The 12,809-nt window shown below is 50.5% G+C and overlaps 1 protein-coding gene and 1 long non-coding RNA gene across 4 annotated transcripts in view; one reads left to right on the top strand and one right to left on the bottom strand.

Annotated features, from left to right (window-relative positions):
- DIP2A (disco interacting protein 2 homolog A) overlaps positions 1 to 5,057 on the bottom strand; it is a 111,161-nt gene extending 106,104 nt beyond the window's left edge. For all 3 annotated transcript variants that reach the window (XM_039222143.1, XM_039222142.1, XM_039222145.1), the window contains exon 1: positions 4,729 to 5,057. In XM_039222143.1, the coding sequence (XP_039078074.1) occupies positions 4,729 to 4,819 (91 nt within the window). In that variant the 5' untranslated portion in view covers positions 4,820 to 5,057. The remainder of the gene's footprint in view (positions 1 to 4,728) is intronic.
- A 174-nt stretch (positions 5,058 to 5,231) lies between these two features.
- LOC120223920 lies at positions 5,232 to 6,274 on the top strand. Its single transcript, XR_005526406.1, has 2 exons — positions 5,232 to 5,565; positions 6,058 to 6,274. It is a non-coding gene; the product is annotated as an uncharacterized LOC120223920 (long non-coding RNA).
- The last annotated feature ends 6,535 nt before the right edge of the window (positions 6,275 to 12,809 follow it).

The following is a 12,809-nucleotide window of genomic DNA, read 5'->3' on the forward strand; positions in this document are numbered from 1 at the left end:
TCCACCAAATTTCCATGTCTCACTAACTACAGTTTATCCACAACCCATTTTATTCAAGCAAAAATGCATTCTGTGACAAAAGCTGCTAGTTCATTTTGTAACTCAAAATACACAACCACTGTTCCTCATAACAGGCCCTGTGCTTCTCTGTGCAGGGCCTCCCATTTCCTCAGAAAGACTATTAAAAGGACGAGTATTCAAAGAGTTGAGATTTAAGAAAATTAATTTTTATTGCTCCATCAATAAAAGGAAGGATATGCTTAAGTCCAAGTGGGGAGCTGGTGAAGAAAGCAATGATGTCAGTACGATTGGGGCACTGGCCTCAACTGGTACCAGCATCGCTTGTCCACCATCAGTACAAACAGAGAAAACAGACATGACATCCTCGTGTTATTATGAAAACAGTCTTCCCTCACAGGCACCCAGAAAGGGGCTCAGGGACCCTCAGAGGCTGGTGAACCACTGTTTAGGAACCACTGGCAGATTACTTCTGGAAGGAAACCTAGGAAATGAATAGCAGAGAATACCTCTGGAGAGAGGTAGGCGGGGGGGGGGGGCATTGCACGTGCATGCGTGCGCGCGCACACACACACACACACACACTCACTCACTCTACCCTACATTCCTTGCAACTGCTTCATTTCTCTGCCACGTGTATCTGCACGACTTTTTAATACAACCATGTGCAAAGCCAGTCCATGAAAAAATAGCTAACCCCGACCACTGACAGCTGGAACATTAGTTGATGTCCAGTGAGCACTCAACAATCACTGAATGTACAAACAGCAAAGACAAAAACCAAAAAGTGGCAAGAATTCCAAAAGTGGGAGTAAGTGTGATGAGAGTTCCCAGAAAGTAGCCACATCAGAGATGATCAGGAAAGGCTCCAAATAAGAAGGCATTTTGGGTTGGGCTTTGATGGATGAAAAGAATTTGGACATGAGAACTTTAATACACCGCAAAATATTTACAATGCTTAATATGTGTTTATTGATATAAAGGCAAGGTCAGGCTACCGTTTTGAATATAAAGAATTATATCACAAATGATAGACAGACATTAAAGGCATTTAAAGAGGAAAACAGCTTTGTGAAGAAGTCCCTTCCTTTACACACACAGAGCTTTCCCCCTTTTCATCTGCCTGCAGCCAGGCTGAGGCCCCTGCATTAACAGAGTACAGTAAAACAAGAACCAGACTAGAGTTAAAGCTTTGCAACAGACCCGTTAACCAGAATAAAGAAACAGGAGTGGAGCAAATGTAGTCTATTGTGTAGGGACTTCCTTTCTAAGCCACCGCAGGCCACTAAAACAAAGCACGACTTCACACCATCATCCATGTGTTTAGAGCAGTTGGGCAGCAATAGCCCATGATACTAGACAGAACCAAATCAGCTGGGAGGGATACAGGAGGTACTTTGACACTATAATAGGTGAAGCACAAGTGTTTGGGAATTGACTCTTTTTTAAAGTCATAGTTACACTTCTAATAACCTCCTTTTTATCCATGGACATTTTCATATGCTTTGAGCAGCCACATGTGTAGAATTCTGTGTGTCTGTGGCGGCGGGGGAAGGGCGGGAGGAGGGGTGTCTAAGAAGAGTGGGGTTCTGTGTAGCTCCACCTGTCACCCACATATTAATTTGAAGGAGGTCATAACACAGATGCAACATGCAGGAAAGTTAGGGAGCAAGACCACAACTGTTAACGGCAAGTCAGCAAATCTGCTCTAGGGGAAACAATCAGTGCATTCTAAGACCAGAAGCTTCCCTAACGGCCAATCCCAATTACAATGGCCAATGATGAGAATCCAGTGAGGATGCTGGAGAACAAGGTCACATGAGTTATGAATAAAGGCAGGGGCATACTTTCAACCAGTCGCTGGTATACAGGCCAAGGGGAAGTTGTGCAGGAATTTCCAGATTATCCAGGTATCTAGCACTACATGTCTCCACAGAGGCAGCACTTTGTCCGTTAAGCTCCTCTGCCCTCTGACCTGCCTAGCACAGTGTCAAGTCTAGGTTTTATGCAAGTTCTCATTCAGACAAATGTGAGCACTGTGAAGTTATCCTATTTTGACATTACTTTATTCTGAATGAGTTTATCCCCCCACACAATGGGGGGCAGGGAGGTACAAGACAAAGAGAGGCCCACGGCCTACTTCTACTTGATCAAAAGTTAACAGTGATGACAGTGAAACTAACTTGGGTTACTTTAGGACTATATTTCATTAATAATACCTTCCTATAATTATATAAATAAAACACCTTCCCAGTGTCAAAGCTGTTCATGTATGCGATCTGACTCAATCTTTACAAGAACTATGGGATGTCAGCAAGGCTGGTGTTCACCTCCTTTTACAGTTGACCAGACCCTAGTTCATGGCTATTATTATTAACGGAGATTCGCGGACACCTACCAGATGCCAGCCACCGTATGAAGACAACAAAAGTCTGCCTAAGATGCAGTCCCTATCACAAAGCAACTCCAAGCCCAACAGGGAGGCTCTGTGTCAACAACAATCACAACACAAACTGAAAAAGCCAGCATCAAAGATATGGAAACACCCTGGGAGCAGGGCCAAGCATGACTGTGCCCGGATAATCACTGACCTATTTGGGCCAAAAGAAAGGTGTCAGGCCAGTCTAGAAGCTGGGACACAAGCCAGGGCTCCCGCCTCCCCGGCTGCCACTTCAGTCCGTCCTTTCATTTGAACGCTCTGTCCCTCCTTCCTCAGCTTCAGCTATGTTTCCAGTTCCTCTCCACTTACATACAATACTATTCCCTTTACTTACCCACCCATCCTCCACACAGGTCTGAAATGAGGACAGCAGAAACACATTCAATAGACCAAAAGCATTTTTCATTGAAGTACTTGTTCTGTCATACAAACCACCAAATTCGTTACGGAAAGGATCCAATCTCATCTGTCAACTCCCTAGAAAGCACTCAAACACACAACCACAAAACAAGAATGAGGGAATAACAAATCCACTGGAGTAGAAATTAGGAGCAATCAGCACAAACATCTGAGATGTATAAAGTCTAAACTGCATCTACATAATTTTCCCTTAATGAAGAGCTATAACAAATTCAGGACAGTACTTCCCGTCAGAACCATTCCTAATTGGAGCTTTTCAGACTTCTCAAGAGCATCTAATCACAAAGAACCCTCAAATCCATCCACTTCTTACTGCACTTTCATTTTTAAAAAATGTGCCACATATCATACATAGCTCTAAAAAATTTCGATGTTGAATTCAAACCAGTTGCAGGTAGTTGCTGTATTATCTGTAAAACAAAGATAACCACCACCTACCACTCTGAGGTTGGTGGGATGAAGTGAGTTAGTCCAAGCAAGTATGTATTTATTTATTAGATGGTTGTTTCAAAACTTCCCTACCCCAACCTGAGTCAAACATATCAACCTGAAACTTAAAAGTAAGAATAACTAGACTATGAAAAAATGGATTGTAAAAGCCAAAAATGCATTTAGGTTTCAAAAATAGTTAAACATATAGATGCTCTTCTTCGAAGGCTGCGAGGCTGTCCTAATACTGGGCAAAAACTTGCTCTTGGGAAACGAATCCAAACAGAACATCAGGACACAAGTCTTGGGCAAGAGGTAACATCTGGACGGGAAAGCCACCCACCTCTGCGGTGGAATCACTCCAGTCTATTTTTAACAAACATTTAAAGAACTTTTTAAAAAAAAAATTAAAAATTCTGAAAATGGGGCAACAACAGTCTCCTTCTCAGTGTTAGGCCCTTGGCATGTGTTTTTCAGCTCGAACAATCCCGAGAGGCAGGTGCTGTTATAACTCGCTCTATAGGGAGGAAACTGGCACACAGGCTGGAGTTGGGGTCACAGGTCCACACCCCAGGCCAGCAGCAGCTGCCCCAGTACAGCCACCCCCAGGAAGCCCAGACCTGCAGCCTTAGCCTCAGACACACACCGCCTACTGCTTGGACCAAAAAACGGTCATTCCCGTCGAGACTCACGTGCTTTAGGCCAAACCCCGCACAGAGCCGGACACGGTGACCCGCCTGAAACCAGAAGGCTGGGGCGAAGGAGTGGGGATCCGATCTCCGGATGAGGGCCGGGGCGTGAGGGCCAGGCGGGATGCAGGCCGGGGTCTGGGGTCCAGGGGCGAGGGCAGGGAGGGGCTCTCGGGGTCCGTGGTGAGCGCTGGGGGGAATCCGGACAGGAGTCTGGGGTCCCGGGGACCGAGGTGAAGGTAGGGCGGGGGTCTCGGGGACTCGGGTGAGGGCCGGCAGGGATTCGGACCCGGGTCTGGGGTCCCAGGGTGAAGGCAGGGCGGGGGTGCAGGAGTCCGGGCTAGGAAGTGGTCCCGGGACGGGGACGGGGGGGGGGGGGGGGGGGGGGGGGGGAGTGGAGGGGGTGAAGGCAGGGCGGGATGCAGGCCAGGGTCCCGGGGTCCAAGGTGAGGGCCGGGCGGGATCCCGGCTGGGAGTCTGGGGTCCCGGAGTCCGAGGTGAGGGCCGGGCGGGGGTCTCGGGGTCCGAGGTGAGGAAACGGCAGGGGTCCCAGAGTGAGGGGTGAGGGCAGGGCGGGATCCGGGCTGGAGCCTTGGGTCCCGGGGTCCGAGGCGAGGGAAGGGCAGGGGTCCCAGGGTCTGAGGTGAGGGCAGGGCGGGGGTCTCGGGGTCCGAGTTGAGGGCAAGGCGGGGTCCGGGGTCCCCGGTGAGGGCCGAGGGCAGGGCCGCTCACCTTCCGACAGCTCCAGCTCCAGCTCCGCCAGGCTCTCCCGCACCTCGGCGGGCAGCGGCACCGCCTCCAGCGGACACCCGCGGTCGGCCATGGCCCCCTTGGCCGCGCCCCGCGGACGACCAGGCTGGTTCGCGCCCGGGAGGGGCTGAGGCCGCGGTCCCAGTCGGGCCAGGGCCGGGCGGCCGCGGCGCCGGCGAAGCCTACCTCGCTCGCCTCAGCCGCGCGACCCGCATCGGCCCCGCGGGGAGCTGAGGCGGCGGGGCAGGGGCGCGGCCCGAGCGGCTGCGCACCAGCGCGGGCGCGAGCACGCGCTCCACCGCCAGCCACCCCGCGCGCCCCCGACCGCCAGGCAAGCCCTACGTGCGGTGCGCGTGCGCGGAGAGAAGGGCGGGAGGGAGAGTGCGCGTGCGCGGCAGGTCGTGGGCCGGGCTTGGCGTCCCCGGCCCGCCCAGCAACACCGAACACTAGCTCCCATTGGCCCCGAGGATGCAGCGAGGGCCCCGCGGAGTCTCATGGGAAAGCGCCGGCGACCAGGCTCCTGCTCGGGTCCACCCGGCCCGCTGGCTTCCGCGGTGGCTGTGCTGCGGGCCTGGGATCCGAGACCGCAGGCGGGGACTCCCTCCGAGTTCGGGGTCTGGGGCCCAGCAGGGCTGCCCAGGCCCTGCCCCCTGGAGGGAGAACAGCCAGTCGGTTCGTGTGTGACCCCGCAGGCCCTGTGAGCGGTCCCTTCCTTCAGCCTCACTCCCGGGGCTCTTCTCCGGTTCCCGGGAGCCTTGCTGGGGCAGCCTCTGCACGCTTTGCGTGCCCGGCTTTGCTCTCCTGCCGGGATAGTAGCAGGTATTTACATGGGCCTCTTGTGAGCCATTTTCCCCAGGGCTTTGTCTGTGTTAACTCGTTTACTTTTCAAAACAGATGTTGAAGGTATAGTATTGACCAGGAATGAGCTCCAGCAGCCATTTCAGACCACGAGGTGACCTTAGGGAGTGGGAAGACAGGTACCGGGAACAACGAAACATTAGGGACCTGGGGGCTTTGCTGCAGCTGGACTGAGAGACCCAGAGGGGCCCTGAAGTGAATCTGCGCGGTGCAAGGGTGGGCTGTCGTAGGTGCCACCTTGCCTAAAGCCATATCCTTCCTGGAGCCATCCACATCTGAGGACTGAATGAATGAATGAATGAATGAATGAATGAATGAAGCAAGGCTATAAAGGTCTGGCCACTTGGGCCCGACACAGGGCACTTCTGTGAGAGGTGCCAGAGCACCCCAGGTGGTCTTGGGACACTTCCACTTCCTCTGCCCAGCCCTGCTTCCTGCCCCTCCCTCTCACAGGTGTTGAGACCAGATAAATATCTTGTACCCCAAACTCCATCCAACATCTGCTTGTGGAGAAGCCATCCTGCTACGAGTCGGAGCTCATGAAGAGATGGGCTGCATAACTCACCACTTGTCCGTGGAGCACTCACAGCCCCTTTGGTGTGATCACTGATTTTTCACCAGCTTTGAAGTGAGAGTGTGAACCAGCGAAGTAAAATGGAACACTAACTGGGTGATGTATTAAGTCTTTTACGATCTAGTAGCTATAGGGAAGGATAACGGAACTAGACAGCTATTCCTTCCTGATACCCTTAAGAAAAACAGACAGCTGGTGGCTAACAACAGACAACTGAAAGCCATGGAGTCTTTGGTTGCATAGGACAAAACCATCTCCTACACGGAGATGAAGACCAGGGCTGGGGCACCTGGGTGGCTCAGTTGGTTAAGCGTCCGACTCTTGATTTAGGCTCAGGTTATGATCTCACAGTTTAGTTCATGGGATTCTCTCCGTCTCTCTTCCCCTCTCCCACTTGCTCTGTCTCAAAAATGAACAAACATTGAAGAGAGGAAAAGAAAAAAACAAAAAGACAAGGGCCAGGCCCAGGAATTAATACCTCAAAGATGGTAAACACCCAACCAAGGCAGTTCTGTATTGCTGAGTTTGGGACCTGGGTTGGGAAAAGCTGGGGTTGGAGTATTTGGTATCTGGGTAGATACCCTCAAAGGTTTTCACTCCCCAGACTACCTTGAACCTTTGGAGCCTGCCCATGTGGCTTACCTTTCCCATCAACCTAACACTCCTTCCCCTCACCTAACACTCCTTCCCCTCACCTACTGGACACTAGGCATATAATTATGGCTATTTTTTTTTTTTTTTTTTGGCATTACTAGCTGGAAACATGAGATAGAAAGGGAATTATAGTCCCTTCCCTCTCAAAAGAATGGTGTATCAGTTTGCGAGGGCTGCAGTAACAAAGCTGCACACAAACAGGACAGCTTACCAGGAAATGTTCTGTCTCACAATTCTGGAGGCCAGAAGTCAGAACAAGATGACAGCAGGGGGCACCTGGCTGGCTCAGGCCAAAGAGCATGTGACTCTTGATCTAGGGGGTCATGAGTTCAAGCCCCACGTTGGAGTTAGAGATTACGAAAAAAAAAATAATAATAAACTTAAAGGATGACAGCATGGTTGGTTCCTTCTGAGAGCTGTGAGCTGTGAGAAGCTGTCACTCCTCCCTCCAAGCTGCTGAGGGCTTGCTGGCAATGTTTGGTGTTCCTTGGCTTGTAGGTGCATCGTGCCAATCTCTGCCTTCATGTTCATAGCTTTTCCCCTACGTGCATGTCCGTTTATGTGTCCAAATTCCCCCTGCTTATAAGGACACTAGTCATGCTGAATTAGAGCCCACCCTAATGAATTCATCTTAACTTGAACATCTGCAAAGAGCCTATTTCCAAATAAGGTCACATTCAGAGGTACTGGGGGTTAGTACTTGAACAGCTTTTCTGGGAGGAGGTAGGGATACAATTCAACCCATAACAAGCTGTAAGAGCCACCCAACATGAACTGCCAAGGACTAGGGACATTTGTTGGGGGCCTCATTCTGAGGGTGCTTAATGAGTGGTTGGATTCATCAGCATGACCCTTGCAGAAGTCAAAAGGGAGCTGCAATGTAAAATTGGGTAGAAGAGTTTATTGACTTTTCAGCAATCTTCTAAGGTAGGGGATTTAGCACCTGCACAAAAAAGGCTGTAAACTTCCTGAAGGGATGGCCGCTAACATGAAGGTGTGTCTAGTGCTGCATGACAAATTACTACACACTTAGTGACTTAGAACAAGAATCATCCCGATTACTCACGTACTCAAATGTCTGACAACTGATGTTGGCCCCCAGACTGTGGAACACGTGGAATACACAGTTTTGCCTGAAGGCTATGTTACTCTCGTGTTCTGTCACAGTCCAGAGATCAGGACCACTTAGACATCCTGGAGACGATTACATTGTCCCATTACATCAATAGCATCATGTTGATTGGCCAGATGAGCAAGGAGTGGAGAAGATGCTGGAGATCTTGGTAAGATACAGATACTCCAGAGAGGAGATAATAAACCCTATGAAGGAGCTATGCTGCCTGAGTCATATGGTCTAGCAGGTGGTACTGGTGGTTATTGGTGGTGAGGAACAATGGACTGTGGAGTTTCTAGCATGTCCCAGTAGGAGATTCACAATTCAGGACCCTGAGGTTCTGACATATCACTTGGGGCAGAGAACGCGTATGTCTTTTGGGGGAAAATATCCTATTGTGCTACTGTGTTCTGATAGAGATGTAACACCTGACCTTGGGACACTAGGTCACCAGGCAGCCAAAACTGCACATTATGAGATGGGTGCTATCAAACTTACCAAGTCATAAAGTCAGCCGGGTCCAGCACAACCCATCACAAGATGGAAGTAGTACATTCAAGACTGAACAGGAGAATGTAGAAGTCACAGCTGAGTGTAGGACGGGTAGCCCAGACCCACATGGCACCCCTGCTGTTGTGTTAGAGCCACTCCATCATTCTGCATCTGTGACCATACAGGGGGCCCTTGATGACCAATTGACAAAGAAGGAAAAATCTTGAGCTTGGTTCATAAGTGAGTTGGCCTGTGGGGCACCTGGGTGACTCAGTCAGTTAAGCGGCCAACTCTCAATTTCAGCTCAGGTCATGACCTCACAGTTCATGAGTTCGAGCCCCACATGGGAACCTGTGCTGGCAATGCAGAGCCTGCTTGGGATCCTCTCCCCCTCTCTCTCTGCCCCTCCCCCACTCGCGCTCTCTCTCTCTCTTTCTCTCTCTCCCTAACTAACTGGATAGCTGGGTATGTGAGTTCAAACCGCACACGGATAGCAGCTACACTGCAGCCTCACTCGGGGTGGGGGTGGGGGGGAAGCTTGTAAGACTGTGGTGAGGGCATATCCTCCCAAACGGCAGAGTCATCCACTTTTTTAAATGTGATGGTGTTTGTTGGATGATCTGGGTGGCCGGATTAAGGCCTGGAATGAAAACCATTCAAAGCTGGGACAAGGAAGTCTGTGATACAAGCATGAGGGTAGGCTTATTGGAATAGGCACCAAGTGGATGGTCTTTGTATAAAATGTCAAAGCCTAGAGAGCATCCATGCAGGAAGTATTAAATAGCCAAGTACCCAGAATGACTCGGCCAGCTGACATTGGATGGCCGTTCTCACTGGGCACAAGGACAAAGTGGCCAAGGTGGTAGGCTGCTCGTGGGCCGACAGTGTGAGTTCTCTGACTAAGGCTGATCTAGCCACCAGCTGCCCCTGAGTGACCTGCCAGCAGAAGAGACCAATGCTGAGTTCCCATTATGGCTCCTGACCTTGAGAAGGTCAATCAACCAACTTCACTATATTGGGACTTCCATTCTGAAAGGGGCAGCAGTTCATTTTTACAGGAATAGATTCATATTCTATATATGTTTGGGCTTCTTGCCTGCAAATACCAGCCAGCAAGGAGTGTTTGTTCCACTGGCACGGGATCCCATATGGCTTCATATCAAATAGGACTCACTTGACAGCACAGGAAGTGCAGGAGAGCACTTTGGGCAGAAGTGTGGGACCGTGAGACCCACTGTCTGAGAGCATCGGGACAGCCGGCCAAAGGCACAGTTGTGGTGCCAAGGGGGAAGTTAATATTCTGCAAAGACAGGATGCTGCTTTGACCTTTATAGGCCACTGTGTCCCCAAGAGAAAGGATACAGGAGCTGAAATCAAGGGGTGGAAACCCGAGTGACCCCATTTACCACTGCTCCCCACTGGGGCACTCTGTGCTTCCTGTCTCCCCCTAAAGGACCCTCACCAGGGAACGTACCAGCTGTTCCACTGGATTACACACTATGCAGGTCTGGAAACCTTGGGGTCCTCGCATCTAGGAATGAGCAGGAAAAGGAGGAATCACCGTCTTGGCAGTGGAGAAGGGAGGGCAGCTCTTGCATTAATTACACAATGGGGAAGAATATGTGGAAACCAGGTGATCTGTGTGGGTGCCTCTTGGTACTTCTTTGCTTCACTATGATTAAGAAACTAAAGAATTATAACACTAACTCAAGAAGATACAGGCACCCCTATGTTTACTGCAGCTGTATTTATAAAAAACCAATGTATGGAAGCAGCCTAGTGCAGCCCACTACATTCAGCAGCCCACTCACTGACGAATGGATAAAGAAGTGGTGTGTATATAATGGAATGCTACTCGGCCATGAAAAGGAATGAAATCTTGCCATTCCTACAACATGGATGGAACTAAAAGGCTATTATGCTAAGTGAAGGAAGTTAGGCACAGAAAAGACACAAATCATGATTTCACTTATATGTGGAATCTAAAAAACAAAACAAACAAGAGAACAGACCCATAAATACAAGGAACTGGTTGTTGCCCAAGGGGAGGCAGTGGCAGAATGGGGGAAACAGAAGGGGATGAAGAGGTACAAACTTCCAGTGGTAAAATATATGAGTCATGGGGATGAGAAGTACAACACAGGGAACAGAGTCAATAATATAACAACGTTGTACGGCGGCAGATGGTGATAATGTATAGAATTCTTGAATCACTACATTGTGTACCTGAAACTGATATAATACTGGGTATCAACTATACTTCAATTAAAAATACTTTTAGTAAAAATACACTAGAAATAAAAGCATATGCTAAAAACATTTTATTCCATCAAAAATTAAAAAATAGGGGCACCTGGCTGGCTCAGTCAGTATTGCATGCAACTCTTGATCTCAGAGCTGTGAGTTCAAGCACCAGGTTGGGCACAGAGATTACTTAAGAAAATGTTAAATATAGAAATCAAAATGCATTAGAAAAAAAGAAGCCCAAGGAATTCAACTTGCACATGTAATGAAAGGGTCTGCCTCTGATTCACAGATCCCTGCAGTCCGTCTGTAAGGGAGGTAGCAGATGCACGTGCTACTGGTTTAAGGCACATGCTACTTCAGACGTTCCCTCAAATTTGTGTTTCCGGGCTGGTGCAGAAAGAGAGGCTTCAGCAGCAACTCCACTCTGGTCAAGGCAATTCTTTCCAGGCGATGGGATACATGATGTTAGTTTACAAACTGGTCCCTATATGTGGAGGGAAAGGAGAGACCCAAGGAAGAGGCAGACAACTTCAGGTTGATAGGTGGCAGCTATAATAAGCAAGTAACTTCTTTACGAGGCCTGTCTTGGGCAGACATCGGACAGGCAGACACCCACCTGCCAGACCCTGGGAGGCTCACATGGAGGCCTTCACCGGATTCAGTCACATATATGATCCGGATGGTGTCAACAAGGCTATGTCCTTGGAACAGTTCCCACAATGGCAACAGTGGGCAGTGGGTACGTTCCAAGGACGGGGGAGGGAGTGAAGAGCAGGTCCAGCTCACAGGTCAACTGACAGTCACTTCCTCTTGATGGCCTCCCCCAACACGTGGTGAGACCAGAGAGTTCTAGGAGTGTGAGCTGGCCCTGCGCTTCCACGGCTTGAGAACAGCCCGTGCAGGGCTGCGGCTGGGTGGGATGCTCTCTAAGTCCGTGGGTGCCGGTGCCGACGGATGCGTCACAGGGAGGCAGGAAGCCCGATTCACACCTGGAATGTGCGTCTATTTCTAGGCTGACATCTCCGCTTCCTCTGCAACGCAGGGAGTCGGGCCGCCACATCGCCGTCTCAGCATTGGCATTCTGTCGGCAACGCAGGCGCTAAGTGGCAGAAGCCAAATGGAAATCTTCCAAAATCCACCCCTGAGCTGGGTGGTGAGGTGGCGCCTGTCCACTCCCGGATGATGCCAGCAGGCTGCGTAGATCCATCTGCAGAACAAACCTGTTCTTTCCTGTTCTGTGAACTGGTCACAAGGAACTTCCCAGGGGACCAGAGCACAGGGGAGGCAGGAAGTAGAAGACTCAGCACCACTCACTCGGGTCGTCTGGATCTGTCCAGACCCAGTGTTGTTTGTCCTCCAAGGAGATGGCATTAGACAGTGGCAGGAGCTCTGGGAGGTAACTGGGGTACAGGAGGTCATGGGGGAGAAGCCTGCATGACTGGGGTCAGCACCTTCCGAGCCAGAGGCTTGCTTCCCCTCCCCACTCTCCATCGCGTGAAGACACAAGTCAAAGTAAGCAGTTTGCACCCTGAGGGGCCTCACCGGAGCCCCACCGCGCTGGCACCCTCAACTTGGGCCTCCAGCTTCCACAACTGCGAGAGATACATTTTTGTCGTTTGTAAGCATTTCGTCACAGCAGCCCAAGCTAAGGCCACACTGTGGCCAGCCCTCCACGGGACGCCGCCACGCCGTCTCCTCATGCGCTTGGGCTGTCTCCTCCCAGAGCAGGCCTGCTCTTCTCTACCAGGATCAAACTCTCCACATGGGCCCAAAAGCAACAGCAGCTGATAAAAGGTTTGTATTCAGGCTCCTGTATTACTGTTTCCTCAATACCAATCAGAAAAGACGCAGACAGAGAGCAGTGTCTGTCACTGGATTCTTTCAGGGTCTTTGTTTAGACATCACAGAACTCTGATCCATGACACTGGAAGCATAGCATAGTAACCGGTCCGAATGAACGGCAGGTAGCAAGAGACGTGCTGGCTGTGAGGCAGATCCCATTCAGTCGGGGCTGCCACTGTGGCCCTTTCTGGGGGTCGAGGAGCCTGCAGAACAGCATGTGTCCCTTCCAGGGTCAGAGGCAAACGGCTGCGCCCTGTACCGCCTACAATGTGGGACGGCTTG

Source organism: Hyaena hyaena, unplaced genomic scaffold, assembly GCF_003009895.1.
Source record: "Hyaena hyaena isolate Hyena2069 unplaced genomic scaffold, ASM300989v1 scaffold_1087, whole genome shotgun sequence".
Taxonomy (NCBI): domain Eukaryota; kingdom Metazoa; phylum Chordata; class Mammalia; order Carnivora; family Hyaenidae; genus Hyaena; species Hyaena hyaena.